At 42.1% G+C, this 17,713-nt stretch overlaps 1 protein-coding gene across 2 annotated transcripts in view; it reads left to right on the top strand.

The window, feature by feature from the left end:
* Positions 1 to 16,823, top strand: part of RAPH1 (Ras association (RalGDS/AF-6) and pleckstrin homology domains 1) — a 97,481-nt gene extending 80,658 nt beyond the window's left edge. For both annotated transcript variants that reach the window (XM_049799606.1, XM_049799611.1), the window contains exons 10-14: positions 954 to 1,064; positions 5,339 to 5,437; positions 6,046 to 6,166; positions 7,795 to 7,937; positions 12,616 to 16,823. In XM_049799606.1, the coding sequence (XP_049655563.1) occupies positions 954 to 1,064; positions 5,339 to 5,437; positions 6,046 to 6,166; positions 7,795 to 7,937; positions 12,616 to 14,592 (2,451 nt within the window). In that variant the 3' untranslated portion in view covers positions 14,593 to 16,823. The remainder of the gene's footprint in view (positions 1 to 953; positions 1,065 to 5,338; positions 5,438 to 6,045; positions 6,167 to 7,794; positions 7,938 to 12,615) is intronic.
* The last annotated feature ends 890 nt before the right edge of the window (positions 16,824 to 17,713 follow it).

A 17,713-nucleotide genomic window follows, 5' to 3' on the forward strand; every position in this document is an offset into this window, starting at 1 on the left:
AAAATGATTAGTGGAGTTAAGAGGCTGTCTTTTCTCAAGCAGAATTCAGATGAAGGACCAAATTGCACTGCAAGTGCCAATCGTAAAATATCAGACCAACTCCACAGTCTGCATAATTTCATTTAGTTAGTTCATACAAATGGGATTCTTTTCAGACGAATTTGTGCTACGTTCTTGAAACTGGTAATTATAATATCATTTCTTCATTGCCACTTACTGCTGTTCATGTGTATCAATAATGAAAAATAAATAGAAAGCTGCTACAAATGCATTGTAGCTTCACGGCTGAACTACTGTGAGTTCAAGTTGTCCAGGAATCCATCAGTCTTGACAGCATCAACTGATCCCCAGTAGAGGAACTTCCCACATAGCTGGCAATGAAGAGGAAATGTCTGTCAGTGCACCAGCTCCCTTTAGAGCTGAATACATCTCAGATGTTCTTTCCACAGCCTTTTGCTTTGTTAAAACAATCTATAAGCAGGATAGCCTGTTGAAATTCTGTGCCCTACAATCACTGCCAAACATCATTAGAATTTTACTCACAGTCACACTGGAATTTGAGCACCTTGATTATTACCAAGGTGAAATGTAACCAACAGCTGTTAAAAAGTTCCCAGTCAGCCAATCCTATTTACTTTTTCCTGATACCAACTCTGAATAAAAATTAGTAGTCTGGTATAAAAATGTTGTCAAAAGGCAAAATGCAGACAAAACACAAAAACCCAGACTAAATTTGAAGAGGATATCTGGTTAAAAATGAATGTCTGATGCACGACTTTATGCATGGCTGTATCTCCTTCTTGTATTGGTAGTTTTCGAATCAGATGGAAACTAATATTTGACCTTAACTAGATCTTATACTAGTATTGGATCTTAACACTAGACTGATTTTATCAGTATGCGTGACTTTATAAGAAAGATATTTTGTAAATGATTATTTTTGTATTTAATAGGTCTCACGGGATCTCGTGTGCTTTCTACAGCTAGATCATGTCAGTGTTTACTACGGACAGGACTATCGGAACAAATACAAAGCACCCACAGACTATTGTTTAGTGCTAAAGGTAAGTTATTAATTATTTTGAAAATTCTCATACTGAAAAGAGCAAGTAAAAAGCTTGAAACATTTCTACACTATTCTTAGGCCCTTATAATAACTACACTTCCTAATTATGAGTAAGAGCTGATAAACACAATATTAATCTTGGGAGAGATTATAATTTAGAATACACTTCCTATAGTAATGTAGCAATTGGAAAACTATGCCTGTCAGTTTTCCTGGTGAATCTCTAAATTATCTTCAATCTGCACATGAGAAATCTAAATTGCCATAAGTTAGTGACAATGAGAAAGCTATGTTGTCGTGGTTTAACTCCAGCTGGCACCTAAGCACCACCCAGCCATTTGCTCACTCTCCCATGGCAGGATAGGGGAGAGAGTTGGAAGAGTAGAAGTAAGAAAACTCGTGGGTTGAGATAAAGACAGTTTACTAGGTAAAGCAAAAGCCACGCACGCAAGCAAGGCAAAACAAAGAATTTGTTCACTACTTCCCGTCGGTGGGAAGATGTTCAGCCATTTCCAGGAAAGCAGGGCTCCATCACGTGTAACGGTTACTTGGGAAGACAAACACCATAACTCTGATTGTCCCCCCCTTCCTTCTTCTTCCCCCAGTTTTATATGCTGAGCATGACATCATATGATCTGGAATATCCCTTTGGTCAGTTGGGGTCAGCTGTCCCAGCTGGGTCCCCTCCCAACTTCTTGTGCACTCCCAGCCTACTCGCTGGTGGGGTGATGTGGTGTGAGAAGCAGAAAAGGCCTTGAAGCTGTGCAAGCACTGCTCAGCAATAAAGAGAACATCCCTGAATCACCAACACTGTTTTCAGCACAAATCCAAAATATAGCCCCATAGCAGCTACTATGAAGAAAATTAACTATCCCAGCCAAACCCAGCACATGTGTTTAACTGTATTTTCTGTGGAGTTGTAATGAGCCTCCTTAACAGAAATACAGTAAAAAAAAAAAGAGAAACTGCCATACAGGGACTAGTGCAGAGGGAAGAAATGGCTATGAATCACTTTCTTCCCCATCAAGGTGACAGATTTCATCCACCTGCCAGAAGATCCATGTAGATTGTGTGGTGGGGGAAGGAAAAAAGATCAGAGAGCAGCAGCAGAATGGCTTTACTGGACTCATCTAGCTCACTAGATTTCTCTTTCCTTATAAGCTGCTTAGGGAAAAATTAGAAATACAGGACAGTCTTGCAGAGATACTTCCACAGAATACTTTTTCAGCCTTTAGAAATTTAGGAAGTTGGGAGGTGGATCTGGGCTGTTTAATAGCCCTGTGTGCATTCTTACTCTTTGAATGTGCCCTGTCTCTGGGAGTCTAAGAAACTTTTAGAATGCTGCAGCAGTTGGGTTTACCTTGTACGCTCTTTTACTTGTTCTGAACCATCAGTTGCTTTCCATTTCTTTTTCCTCTAGTTCTTGTATAGTAAGTGAACAGTTAGTGAACAATTGTTGCCTGTTCTCCATGGTCCTCATGACTTTGTAAACACTTTCATATTGCCCTGAATTTTCTTAGTTCCAGAATGATGAATACCAGTCTATTTAATTGTTCACCATACTCTAAAACATAACACTAAACTCTTTTTTTTCCCATTTGGCAGCTCTGTACCTTACAACAGTTCAGGTTCAGTGAGATAATAGCCCTTGAAATGCTAACTTCAGGGAATTGCCATCTTCTCAGAGCATAGGTCCAGAGTTGTGCAGAAATTGGTATTAGAGTGTCAAGTCTACCCATATTGCCCAACCTGAGGGAAAGGGAATGCTGTAAAGGAAGAAACTTCTGAGTATAAAGGACAGGTAGAAAGAACAAGTAGGAAAAAATGTTATGAAAGCAGTGACCTGAGATGAATAACTTGAGTACTTCAAGTTATTTTAAATTGCATTAACTCATCTCCCACTCTCTCTTGACTCCCACGCAGTGTTCAAAATGGTGTCAGTTCCTGTAAGATAGCTAGCTACAAAGCTATTTTAAAACGGGTTTTCACAGTATGTTCACAGCAATTAAAGTGTCTTCATGGATTTGAAAATGGTGCAAGTAACAAGAGATGATCATAGCTGCACCTACAGTTTTCCTGTGACTTCTTACCTTCCTTGATGTGTAGCTCATGTGGTATTGCATATGTCAGGACATTAGAATGTTTTATGTGCCTGGAGTGTGTGGCTGCCTGTCCACTGTGTGAAAAAAGGATTTCATCTTCCAATAGACAGGGCAACATGCATTTGGGCCCACTCAGAAGTAGATATCAAATATCAAATATGGGACATAATATTAAGGGAGAAAGCATACAGCTGAAACTGGAAATATTTTCCATGTTCTTATAGGTCATTGGCACAGTTAATTGAATGCAATTAAAAGCAAAAAATATTAGTGTTTATAGGTATTTATAAATTCTTTGAAATAAATTGATTTATTCTGCTTACATGTCACTTTCTAGCCACATCCACACAGGTTAATAGTGAATTATTTTTTCAGACTTGTTGAGCACACAGAGTAAATGAGACTGAGTCTTATCTAAGTAGATTTTTTTAAAAAGTGTTGCCATTCTTAGCATAAATTAGGACATGAAAATGTTGAAGTCAAATTTTAATGTGTCTAAATTGTCCCTATATTTAATGGGGTAGAGTTAGTCAGGTACCTTAGACAAAGTGAAGCTATGTTTTTGGTGTGGAACTGATGAATCACCAAATTATTATATTAAGCAGCATTGAGTTCTGCCTTTATCAATTCTTAAAATGTTACATTGATGTTTTATATTAGTACCAATGTATAGAAGCAATACGGGTTTTTTTTTTCTTAATAGTAACTCAGTTTTGTGCCACAAAGATCACTAGGCTGGGAAATACCTGCAAAACATGAACATGTTTTTGGAGAGGTGAATGGCACATACAAACTGAAAAGACAATTCTCACTGAAGTTCAGAATGAATTTGTCTTTACATGTTTGCTTCCTTTGTTTATCTTGAACCTTACTGTGCAGGACAGGTGCTGTGCTATTGTTAAGTATAGCATTTGTATGCTAGTATATAATATTAGCTCCTTGGTCCTAAATGTTAGATTTCTGAGAGGTTCTTTTATTTCTGTATAACCAAATTTTTGAACAAGCCCAGGAAAAAGGTGGCTTGTCAGTAAAGTAATTGTTTGCACTTTTATAGGCTCTTCTTTGTTATACAACATGTATGTGAAAGAGGCTGGTAGTGAAAAAGGAAAACAATTCTCTAATATCGTAATGAAGTTATATATATTCTGTTTATGGAGATAAACATATTCATGTTCATTTTGAAATAATTTATGTTTTGAACATAACAGGAGAGAATATTCTGAAAAGGGATTAAAAGGTTTTGATACATGTTTCAGACAGTCCAGTAAAACTTAAATACCTATGATCATCTAGCAAAACTCCATGTCACTGAACTGTAAGCTAACAGAGGATATAAGAACTTGAGCATTCAGAGTTGCCCCAACAGCTGAGAGACATGGAACTTCTATAGCATGGACAGGAAGCAACTGAATAATCCAACCAGAATGATTCCTACTGTCTGATTTTTGAAAAATACACATTTCCTTCTTGACTGTTGAATTGATAAATACATTACCTTTTCTTTTTTATACGTGCATGTGGGAGCAGCAAATATTTTAGATGATAGACCTGTATCAGTAGGGTGGACGACCTTGAAGGCTTTACAAGCTGACAATGGAATTGTACTGTTAAGCATGTCGTTTGTGGAGCATCTCACTCAAGCCATACAAAAGCAGAGAAGACCAGTGTGTTTGTTTTCCTCTGGTTTGTTTTGGTGTGAGAGGAAGGTGAAATATCAGTTGTCTCCCTCAGGTGGTGAGTTAGTCCATAGAGCAGTGAAAGGAGACAACTTTTTATGTCTTGGCAGTCTCTTCCTTGTGTTCAGGAAAGGTTTTTACAAGCTGACACTGTTCTGACCACTTGGCTTGAGAGTATAAAGATTTCTAAAAAGCTTTACAGGTGTAGAAGACTCTGTTGGTAGAAGGTACAGCAGCAAAATACTGAAAGATTCACCCTGTCTTAGTGTTTCAAACCTGAAATCAGTGCATGCTGGACACACTGCCAATCTGCATGTGAAGCAATCCCCACTGCCACCTCCTGAAGCACTCTCAAACATTTTCAAGTGAGCTCAGATACAGACTATTATTAAAGAGCTTCCAGCATTAAGTTTGTATAGACCTCAACAGATAAATAGCTTTCCTTGCACTCCTAGCTGTTAAAATATTGATGAGGATTAATAATTTTTCTGCAGCATCCTCAGATCCAGAAGAAATCCCAGTATATCAAGTATCTTTGCTGTGATGATGTAAGAACTCTACACCAATGGATCAATGGCATCCGCATTGCTAAGGTAACTTCCTCTAGGCAGTCTTACACTGTTGTCATGAGTGGTTGTCATTATCTGTTTGAAACCATTTATAGTTATTTAGCAAAATACATGCTAAATCTAACTTCCCTCTGTTTAACTATTTTGAGTGTGAACTGTACGATCTTCTTGCATATCTAATTCCCTAGCAAAATTGTTAGACTTTGTTGTTATGATAATTCAGTAATTGTGCCCTTTCTTCTTGTTTCTGCTGCACCTCTGTCACACAGCGAAGTTCTAACTGACCTCATGGCTAGATTTTAGCCAGCGCCCTTACAGATTTTAAAAAGCAGGCTTATGGGAAAAGAGAATTGAGAAAACAGAATTGTTTTCTAAGATCCCCAGGTTGGCTTAGTTCATTCATTGGCCCATTTCTTGCTTGATACTATCTCTTCTAGCATAAATGAACTCTTTTTCTTTCTTTCAGCAATTCACTAATAAAAAAAATATGTTGCTTGATCTTCTTAACAAAGAGCCTGTTGTTCCTCTCTGGGGGAAAAAAGGTGAAACAGAGAAGCCAATGGTGGAGCTCAACAGTCCTAAAAGGGTACACAGCCTATACAATTGTTAAATTTGTTTGTCATTTTGCTTAGTATGGGAAGCAACTGTACATGAATTATCAGGAAGCATTGAAGAGAACAGAATCGGCATATGACTGGACTTCCTTGTCTAGCTCCAGTATCAAGTCAGGCTCCAGCTCATCTAGTTTGCCAGGTAATAATGTGATATGTCTCATAATAGAAAGATTTAATCACCTTTATTATCATCTGCTATCTGGAGACCTCAGGAGAGACTATTGCAGGAAATGGGACTGTTTCTCCAAAGTCTTTTATGCTATGATTAGTCCAAAACATAGACTTTGTTTAACATGTATATAAAAAAAATATATAAAAGCTGTTTTGTTATATTACTTGCAGGGTTGTGTGTATTTGGAACATACAGTACCTTCTTGTTCACCTCCAAAAAAGAATGTTTTTCTGGTACTGAGAGGAAGAAACTTCCTTTCAAATTCCTAATGCTTCTATCTTCACCTATTTGAAAAAAAAAATCAGATCTGTTTTAATGGTGCATAGAGCATGTGTGTGTAGCTCTTAAACTGCTTTTGTTGACTGAAATATTTGAAATTGGAAAAAGAGAAATTGTCCCTGCCCAAAGGCAAAGATCCAAACAATCTCATTAGAGATGAACTTTGAAAACACTGTTTCTGTTCCTGTGTCAAACTGTGTGTGCCTGCAGTAATATGCTCCTGTTTATCTCTCAGCAGGACTGGGACTGGTTTTTTGTAGCACAGAACAGTTTAAAAATTGATGAATGGTTTATATAGTCTCATTTCACTGTTCAGAGCTGACTGACACTTCGCCAGGTTATTCTGAACCCTCAGGGGCAAGTTTCATTATTGAAAACAGGCTATTGTGTGAAAGTGTTTTGTCCATTGCAGATACAGGTCAGGAAGTAATGCTACTGAATTGGAAAGGTTCAGAAGGTAGCCTCTGAGAATGAGCTAAGCAAATTCAGCCTAACCGGGAAGGCATCGTGTTTCTTCAACTGTGCGGCACAGCTTGCCAGGCATAGCAGTAAATTCTCAGTTACTGACAATTTCTCCATCCAAGCTGGGTGTTTTTCTGATAAAGTTTCTCTTCTTGCGGGGAGCTGAGCCACAGCCCACCAGGCATGCATGTTCTGCCAGAGTTGCAGTCCAGCCTGTGCCTAGATGCTGTTCTTCCCCAGGACAGCTTGAGACTACACAGAAAGCAGGTGCCAGGCTGTATAAATTGGTCTGGCAGTGGTTGCTTCTGTCTTTTCAAGATACCCAGAGCATTATCTGTGTTTGCTACTTGCAGGATGTGCATCATTCCTTCTCTTCCCTTGAATGGAGCAGTCAGAAGTAGACTACTGCCTCAGCTAGCATAGTCTGCCTGTCCTCAGCCTATGTCCAGTGTCTGTTTCTAAGGTTGTGTTGGGAAGAGTGCTGGAGAGAGCAGGCTGCATGCATTGCATGAAATGAGGCTTTTCGCAAAGCACAGGAGCTGTTGGGTGTTTCAGGACCTATACAATTGCATTGTGTTTTTACTTTGCGACATATCTGACATGCTGTCATCTTTGTGGAGCTTCAGATTTGGTTCATACCAGGGATCTGTTGCACTGTTTTGTTTTCCAGACAACAAGGGCCTGGACGTGAGCTAGAGCTGATACAGTAGTTAGTGGCAACAATGTCCCTTGGTGGGATAACATGTTTAACAACTGTGACCAATAAATGTCACACAGTTGCATTATAAGCACACCAACTTTACTCTTACATTCAGAAACATCTGCTAACTGTTTCTTAACTTTCTTCTAAACAGAATCCCAGTCAAATCATTCTAATCAGTCTGACAGTGGAGTTTCTGACACACAGCCAGCTGGACATGTCCGTTCCCAAAGTATTGTCAGCTCCATGTTCTCCGAGGCCTGGAAACGAGGCACTCAACTGGAGGAATCCAGCAAGGTAACAAGAAGACTTTAGTTTGAGAACCAACGCCCAACAAAATGTACCAGACAGAGTGATACCTCTCCCACCTCTGTCTTGAGTGGGATTTTTTCTCTTTTTTACTCTGTTATTGACATACACTGCCATATAATTGTTTATTCAGGAATCGCTTTTTAAGGGAATTCAGCCCTGGAACCTTCTGTTCTTCCTCTTATGTGTGTGCATAGAAGCCCTCTGTTCTTTGAAGGCGTGATAAAGGCCTTCCCATAGAATCCTATAAACTAATGTTGAATAAAGACAAAATAAAACGATCAGCTGTTAACAAGTTGAATGAAATTCTTTCACTAAGACCTTTCTCCAGTTAACTAGCCACATCTTTCCATTGTGAAGATGTGAATAACTGAGACCTGAAGGCAGGTATATCTATTTAAGTACTCCAGTAGTTTTTACTCAAATGTTTTCTATTATATTCGGTGGAAATGGAAGCAGTAACCACAGATATGGTCAAAGCAGAAATATTAAAATTGAAAGCAGTTGTGGACTGAGGCAGATTTGGTATCTCCTGTTACCGGTAGAGAGTTACAAAAGATTTTAACGCCTTGAAGCCTGGGGCTCAGGTCTGTTGTGGTTTGGTTAGTTTTCTGTCCTTTTTGTCATAGTTGACTGGTATAGTTCCTGGGGAACACTTCTAAACACAGCAGAATTGCCACTTAATCTGGCTTGTTGTCAGGCTCAAAGGAATTTCCAGGTTCCTGAACAGCCATGATGTCAGTACTAACTGCAGCAGTTACGTGTGGAAGTACGTTGGCAGGATGCTATGGGAAGCTATCTTCACTCCTGTCAATTTTGAATCTTCCCCAGACCCCAGGTTCAAGCTAGAGAAGCAAGTTTCTTAAAACTAAACCTATGGGTCACTACATCTGACATTGGTGCATCAGATAAATAACTAAAAATAAGACATAATATCACATTTTCAAATAAGAAAGCACATGTGGCACAATGTGAAAACTGACATGACTGCATTCTTTGGGATTCATAACTTTTCTTCAGTGCCTGCTGGCTTGGAAATTGTCTGATTCTAATAGTAGTGTAGTACTCAGCCCAGGAATGTAGCTTGCTAAATTGTAATCCAAATCTTTGAACTGCATGAGTGCAACACCTGCTGCATGTTCATCAGCAGATGGCTTGTATATGTGTGCAGGGTGCATCATTTCTGCAGGAGCAGGGTAGGTGCAAAAAGATAGGGCACTTGAGTCTGTCTGGCGTGTATCGGACAGAGGTGAAGGAGTACTGGTATGAGAACTGTAATGTTACTGTTCCCTAAAGTTTTGGTTTTAATGTGAAAATCTTGCTGTTACACTGTCTTTGAGCTTTTAGAGAAGAATCTGAAGTTTACCACAATGGGGCCACTGTTGTTTTTATCAAGTCCATGGTGCTGTTCACAATTGCTCATTTAAGTAAACCCCAAGAATTTTTATGTTATCTGATTAAAGGCATTTTAAAAATAAAATATTCAGACTGCTCCCTGTTGAGGGCCATCCATGTTTCAAGATTTCATCAATTTGAATTCCTTTCTATGCACAAATCCAAGAAAAGGTATATTTCTCTTCCTCATGTGTAACATAGGTGAATGGATTGCCTTAAAACTTCCAAAGAATCCAAAGAAAATGAACCATGTAAAATTACAATTCGAAGCCACATTAAAAAATTCTGATTAGATTGGTGACAAATTTACCTTCAGTGGAACTACAGTACATGGGGTTTTTATCCTGTACAGATCTGGCCCAAGGAACTTAAATAACTAATAAATTAGATTGGCAGTGAAAAATGTTAAACTGATTGGCAAGAAAGGAAACAACAGTGTTGAAAAAATTGTAATTTACATTAAAAGGTAGTTGCAGTTGCAGTGATACTAAGACATGCTGGTTTAGGCAGATTAGTCTCCAAACATTTATTTCAGAGGTAGTTATTCCACAGTGCTCTGGTGACAAAACTGGCTTAAGAAGTTCATATGGGCAGGTTGCTGCAAGTGGCAGAATTAATGGAGAATTGTCCAGCATGTCCCTTCCCCTTCTGCAACAGCTCTCTCCCCCTTTGTTATGCTTGTCTCATCCCCCTCAGCAAGCAGGGCAGAACAGAGCATGCTTTGGCTCAGCAGGGAGATGACACTGAGGCTGGCCAGCCAGCCAGGATGTCGTACTGGTTGGCCAGTGGCTAACTGCTCAACAAGTTAAAAATGGGTGAGTTATGTCTGCTTTTCCCTCATTTACCAGGTGCCAGTAACTTCACAACAATTTATTGAAGCTGAAAATATATTGAGATTTCTAGCAGTCTGTCATATTTGACTGAAATTTGCTAACCAATCCAAAAGCAACTGGCATAGGGAAAGAGATGGCAAAGAGTTAAATTGCAAAAGCTTATTTTCTTAGGAAAAACAGCTAAAAAAAAAAAACCACAGTTATTTAAAAAAATGGATACTCTTCTTTTTATAGCATTTCTGAGAGTTCAGATAGTCATGAAGATGCATGTTACAAATCTGAATTGTTAGTATGCAACAGGTAATTTTTCAGGATACACAGAAGGACATCACATAGTTATAAGGATGAACAAGGACAATGATCTGTTTCAAAGTTCTTCTATAAACAAAGTATCACTGAATATGTTTCTGGTTGTGGAAATTTAATCTGATTTTGTGGAGATGGGAGGAGCTCCCCCTCCTGAGATGCACAATATTCTTTTCCCTCTCCTGGGCACTTAATTTGCTCACTGTGAAAATTACTGTCTTCAACGGATATGAGGAAAATTCCTCCCTGTTTCAAATATATCTAAGATTAAAACCCCCACATTTCCCAAAATGCAGGTAATCTGTCCACTTCCTATTTTGAAAGATTGCTGTTTGCCCAAAGAATACTTTATTCATCTGTTCACATTCTTCAAAGATGGGCAGTGAAGATCACATTATGTCTCATTTTGCTTGTTAGATTTTGAACATGTTATTTCAAATGGGATGCTACAACAGGCATCAAAATGCGTGCTCACTGTGTGTGCTTTAAGTGACAAATTCAAGATTCTCTGAGGTGTTGCCATTCAGGGATAGCTGTTCTGTTATGCCTTGGTCTCCCTCTCTGTTTTATGCTGCTTTTATTTCTCCTGTTGCCTTTTGCTGTCTCAGGTGTCAAAAGTGAAGCTCAGCACAGCTAAGGTCAGCACACAGGTGGTGCCTTATACAGGGCACAATTAAGGTCAGATGGTGCTACTTGAAAATTCATTAACCTGGGTGATTGGGAGAATGGTAATTTACAGACTAACACTTGCAAGAGATCAAGATTTCTCTCCTGTTTTGTTATGTGAACACCTTGATTTAGCTCCAGAACTCTTATACTCTTGACTTCCAGACCTAATGTGACAGGTAGAGGCACAGCCCATGTGTGTTGTAAATCACTGTTTGTTGTTTCTGACTCTCTAATCCTTTTGGTGGTGTTCTGCGCGTATAGAAACTGTGCACCTGTGTTTAGAACAAGGGAATATGCAAACCTGCTCATACAGTGCAGATGAGCATAATTGGGCTAACATGGCAGAGTATCTACTAATGAAGTATAGGTACCCAGCGTGGTCAGTTGCCATCTTGGTGTTGCTTTTCTAATGCATGTTTCTATGCTGTGCACTGTGAAATTCACAACTTGGCTTGTAGCCAAACCACTGTGTTGTATTAGGAGGATGTTTATAAACTTGAGTAATGCAATTATCTTTTTAATTTTTAACAGGAATGTAGGTTTGCAGTTTTAGAGAAAAAATTTAACTTGAGCAAAACCTGACGAGTAGACTAAAACATTGCCTGCTGCTTTCCCATTGCTCCTTCCTTCCTTAGTCAGCTTTTCCCTGTCTTTCCTTTCTTTTTCTGCTTAACATAATAGTAGCATCTATGGCTTTTCTTTCCCAAGCTAACTTTCTTTTGCAGTTCTCTAAACACTTCCTTCTGGGGAAATTTTCCTAGGAAACCTCAGTTCTCCCTCTTTTTCCTCATTTTTTTTTTCCTTACCAGTCTTGGATATCAGAGCATGTGGAGTGGAAGGCTGTCAGTAGTATTCCTGCATGGAGCTTGCTCTTCACATGTTTTAGAGCAGTTCAGGATTTCTGCATTTTGTAACACTGAACAGTGTAAGGCCTGAGCTAACCCATGTAAAGGCTTGACAGATGCTCTGGGAGGCCGTGTATGGTTTAACTCTAGTCTTACTGCGCTGAGGAGATGTCTGCAGAGTCTCTTGCTCTGCCTGATGTCCTCTGTCATGGCCTGTGGTGCTCTGAGGAGTGCTCTCTTTGGGTCATTATACTTGCCCAGAGGAGGACCAGCAATTCTCACTGGGTGCAGGTGCCTTCCCCACAGAAATGACAAGGCTGGTGTATTTTCTCCCTGACATTCAGCCTAGCTTGGAGTAGACCTGGCTCTGCTGATTCTTGCCAGCTCCCCTCCCTGCCTGCCCGGTCAGACTGTGCATGGTCCAGCCTTGTCAGTGTATGGAATTGTCTCTTGCTACATTGTTTTGCTAATACTTCCTGCATGCTGTAATCTGCCACTTAATTTTTAATGATAGGCACATTTAGACCTTGACTTTATAATCTCTTTGTCTCCCTCCCTCCCTCTCTGTCTTTTTCTTTTTCTCCCTTTCCACTTCCACTAAAAATCCCTTCCCAATAGGCCCGAATGGAGCCTGCAGGTCGGCCCTTCATGCCTGCTGCACCTCCTGTGTCCGCACAGACAAAAGTGGGGACCCCCTACACAGCATCGCAGCCGACCCCTCCGCTGCCCCCGCCGCCTCCCCCGCCCCCCCCTCCCCCACCTCCCCCTCCTCCGCCCCCCCCTCCCCTCCCCAGCCAGGCTGCCCCATCCGCGGGCTCGTCTGCCACCATGTTCGTCAAGTACAGCACCATCACCAGGCTGCAGAACGCTGCCCAGCATGGCGGGCCTTTTTCCAAAGCTCCTGCTGCACAGCAGGCCCCCCCACCCCCCCCACCCTTGGGAAAGCCTCAGATACTGGTGCCCCCCAACGGGGTCATGCCACCTCCCCCGCCTCCCCCGCCTCCGCCCACACCGGGCTCGGCCATGGCGCAGCTGAAGCCGGCACCTTGTGCCCCTTCTGTGCCACAGTTCACACCGCCGCCACCGCCCCCCAAAATCCATCAGGTTCAACCAAATGTAAGCCAGGCCGCTGCCACTGCCACCTCTTCGTTGCCACCACCTCCTCCTCCTGTGCCTGCCCCACCACCACCTCAGGCACCCCCAAAGCCTGTCATGGCAGCTCTTCCCCCGCAGCCTAGTGGGAAGGCAGCATCACCAGGGGTCACACATGTCACCCCCCCTGTGCCAGCTCCCTTGCCCCTTGCAATAAAGAAACAACCAAGCGTCACCTCTCCACAGGTGCCTCCGCTGCCGCCAGCCCCTCCTGGCCCCACTCCCCCGCCAACGTTCCCAAAGCAGCAGAGTTTCTCTGTGAAGCCGCCTCCATCCCCGCAGTCCCCGGTGCCGTCGGTGGTGAAACAGATAGTTAGCCAGTTCCCACCTCCTCCCACCCCACCTGCCACTGAGCCACAGCCTCTGAAGCCCCTTCCGCTGAGCGTGGCTCCACAGTCACCTCCAGCAGTGAAGGCAAAGCCCAAATGGCAGCCGGCTTCCGCTCCCTCACCCGATTTCCCCCCGCCTCCACCAGAGAGCAGCTTAGTGTTTCCTCCTCCACCTCCTTCCCCAGCTTCCTCTGCAGGTTCTCCCCCCCCTGACAAATCAGGGTCTCCAGTCAAAAAGACCAGCAAGACATCAAGCCCTGGAGGGAAGAAACCACCTCCAACACCTCAGCGAAACTCCAGCATCAAGTCCACCAGCTCCACTGAGTACCATGAGTCCAAGAGACCTTCAGTGGACCGCCTTGTCAGCAAATTTGCACACCCACCAGAGCCGTCAGGGTCTCCTTCCAAGGAGTCATCGCCTCCTGCAGCCCCTCCAAAGCCAGGAAAGCTCAACCTTTCTGGGGTGAGCCTGCCCATTGTCCTTCCGCAAGGAGGGATCCCGGCCAAGGCTCCTGCTCCGGCTGTGTCTGGGAAGGAACCTGTGGTCGAATTCCCTTCACCACCATCTGATTCAGACTTTCCGCCGCCACCACCTGAAATAGACCTTCCTCTCCCGCCAGTTGAGATCCCATCAGTATTTTCAGGCAGCACCTCCCCAAAAGTCGCTGTTGTCAATCCTCAGCCTCAGGCATGGTCAAAACCATCTGTGAAAAAAGCCCCACCACCCACACGTCCCAAGCGGAACGACAGCACTCGACTGACACAGGCAGAGGTCGCAGAGCCACCAGGGTCAGCTGGCCCACAAGTGCCCACTTCACCCAAGTCCAGCCTTAGCGTTCAGCCAGGATTCCTGGCAGACCTCAACCGGACGCTGCAGCGGAAATCCATCACCCGGCATGGCTCCCTCTCCTCCGCGCGGATGTCCAGAACCGAGCCCACAGCCACCATGGATGACATGGCCCTGCCTCCGCCTCCACCAGAGCTGCTGGCTGACCAGCAGAAGACGAGCAGCTTCGGGGGCAGTCATATATCAGGCTATGCAACGTTACGGAGGGGGCCACCCCCTGCACCTCCCAAAAGGGATCAGAACACCAAGCTGTCGCGGGACTGGTAGTCAGTCCCCAAGGGCCGGTGCTCTCCGTGACTTGTGGGCTGCTCCATGTTCAGCCAACCCGTGATCTTGCACACTTGGAGAGAATGCGGGGACGTGGATGATAGGTACCCCATCGGAAGAGGTGATCTCAAACTGTAGCTAAGGCTAAATGTAAAGACATTCCCCTTTCATGGCTAGGCCAAAAAAGCTGGGGTCGTGGGGGTGTTGATATTTTATTGGGAAAGGTGGGTAGAGAGGCATTGACTTATCCTTTCAATTTCTTTTACCCTTCATATGGATCGGACCAAAACCCCATTTTCTTACTTTTTCTGCATTTAGGGGAGGGGGGAGATAATTTTTTTTGTAGTGTCTGTCCACGTGAGACATGTTTGTGCATGTATTATAAGTGTAGGTATATAATATATTGTGATATATTTCGTCGCAATTATAAAAGATAACCAGAATGTTTTTGTAGAACCGTATTTATTGTTTCAGTCACTATATTATTTGGAATCGGACTCTGTAGTCAAATCTTACCACAAAGATGAAGATGTAGGGGGCACTTTAAAGAAAGGAAGAAAAAACAAACAAACAAAAAAACCCCACAAATCTCTTGGCAGTTTGTGGTGGGTAAATAGTGCAGAGCTGAGGTGTTCTGCTAGGAACAGTAACAATGTACATTGTCCATTGATTGAAAAGTACAGATGCAACATACCAAAACATTCTGGTCATAATACTACTGAAAATGAGTATGTTCTGAGGAAGAAAAGAGATTTTTATATATAGTGGGCTGGACTGAAATATATTTATACTATAAAGAGCCTCCCCCTCCCTTCCAAATAGTTTAAAAATATACACTGCTACGAATTATTTCAAAGTTATTTGTCCATGCAGTAAGTAGGATAAATATATATTATTCCAATCCATTATGCATTCTAACTTTATAGTAGGCTCAGTCATTTGTTTCTGTGGCTGAAGACGAATATATTTGTGTTAACCCCTTCTGAAAGCTGCCAGTACTCCTGCAATTGATGCCGACCCACAAGGCTGACCCCTGCCGATACATCATTTGTACGTCTAATTCTTTCCCTGAATGAACAGGTAGGTTTCTGTAGAGAGTGTTATGTTCTCGCACAAGCATATAGAGCGTACAGTCTCACCTTGTCTGTGCCTGATAAGATGTATTATCTTTACAAAAACAAGTGTCTAGAAACATTTAAAGAAACTATTGTTTGTAATTCATTAGAAACTGTCAGGAAACTTTCTAAACCTTCTAGAAAGAGAGAAGGGAGTGGTAATTTCAGGCCAAGCGTGGTGGGAATTCTCTCTCTTTTCTTTGACCCGCCAGAGACTGCAACCAATGCATAAACCTGTTAATTCCAAAGTTGGCACTTCTAGCAGTCAAGGGAGAAGACTGGAAAAAAACTCAACCTTGAGAGGCAATAGCATTTGCTAATAATTTAATTTAAGGGCCCATATGAGTAGGAAACAGACTATTGTATTTGCTTTGGATTTTTTGTTTGCCAGTCAATCACCAGATTGAGTACTAGAGTCCTTTTTCTTGTACTTCAGTAGCTTGATTGTATGGTCTTACCCACGTATTCAGAGGTTGTGATAAGGTAGCGTAGTTAGCCTAAGTGGTCCTATGTATCATGCATGTTCATTACAGGGTAGTGGTACACAACCTTTGTGAAGTAGCTGAAATACTTGGACTGTACCTACCCCATCCTCGGTTATTAGAACTTCCCTCATCACCATGGGGATACTGTCAAGGCTCAGAGGGCAAATGATTTTACTCTTTGTTTACCTTTTCTCCGAAAGCAAATATTAAATGCTTTCCTTCCCCCAAAGAATGAAACAAAGGAAGTAGCTTGACCTGACAGTATCCTCAAGTATGTACAAAAGATGTAAACTAATCTCTCATGAGAGTAATTCAGGCTGATAGATTTGAGAAATACTGTTGACAGTCCCCCATTCCTTTTTTTTATAAAGTTTTTAAATCCAAATAATAAATGTCTTTGTGAATAATTTATGAATAGGAAAAAAGCTTTGCTAATTAGAGGGGGAAAATGACACATCTATAACTATATAGTTTTAAATAAGTACATCACAAAAAGAGAAAAATTAATGGTGCTGTCTCTGCTGACCTGTTTCATATGATTTTTTAAAAATCTTTTTCAGCACCTCTGGAAATTGTTTTAATATTTCAGACTAGTTTTTTTGAGCAATAAGAGTATATACCATTGTGTGCATTTTTAAAGCACTGCTATCGAAAGGCACTTTTTTGTATCTTTCAAATTGTTCACAAAGTTTTGTTTCTACTATTTTTGTGCTTATAAAGTGTCCTTAAAAGCATTTGCATTGTTGATTTTAAGCATGCTCAGTGTAGCTGGCGAATAACTTCACAGGAAGGTTGTTAAGCTATACTGCAATTCATGGGTGCTGTAATCTTCAACATTGGTCCTCCTGCTGCTTTGTACTGTAGGCAGCTCCTGGGGCTCATACCCACCAGTGGAGCAAAAGGTGTGCAGATACAGTTGTAACTCCCCAGCTGTTACTGATGATAGGTAAGTGGACACATTCTCCTACTCCCTGGCAGGATGCATCTGGGCTGATGCAGTGTGTGCTCCCAGATGACAGAAGTCAGGGAATCTGCTTGCCCTGTCTGTTTTTCTTTTCCCCCAAGACAGCTCCAGTGGTGTGTGTCAGTTCCAGCCCTTTTTTGTTCATTCAGTGCGGGTACCTCTGGGCTTTGGACTCGGCAGAGCAGTGGTTTGAGTGCAATTTCTTCAGAGGCATTTGAGCTTTGTTCTCATTTTCCTGTGCTCAGATTCGTTTACCTAGTATCTCTCCCTAGACAATGAATCCGTGCTTCCTACTGCAGGCTGCTACACAGCTTGCTGGGAGGCAGGAGTTTTATCTCTTAGGTTTGCAGCAAAAAGAACGAGCGTCAGCAAAGGTGGCACCCTGTATTCCTTCCTGTTACAACTTACATTCTTCCTAAGCCAGTAGTGATACAGAAATACAGTGAGCGGCTGCAGCTTGCCGTCTCTCAGTTGAGAACTGAAATTTGGCTACAGTGTGGTTCAGACAACCTGGCTGCCTTTTCAGCTTATGAGACCCCTCACTGTAACTTGCTTTT

This window comes from Accipiter gentilis, chromosome 1, assembly GCF_929443795.1.
Source record: "Accipiter gentilis chromosome 1, bAccGen1.1, whole genome shotgun sequence".
Lineage (NCBI taxonomy): Eukaryota > Metazoa > Chordata > Aves > Accipitriformes > Accipitridae > Astur > Astur gentilis.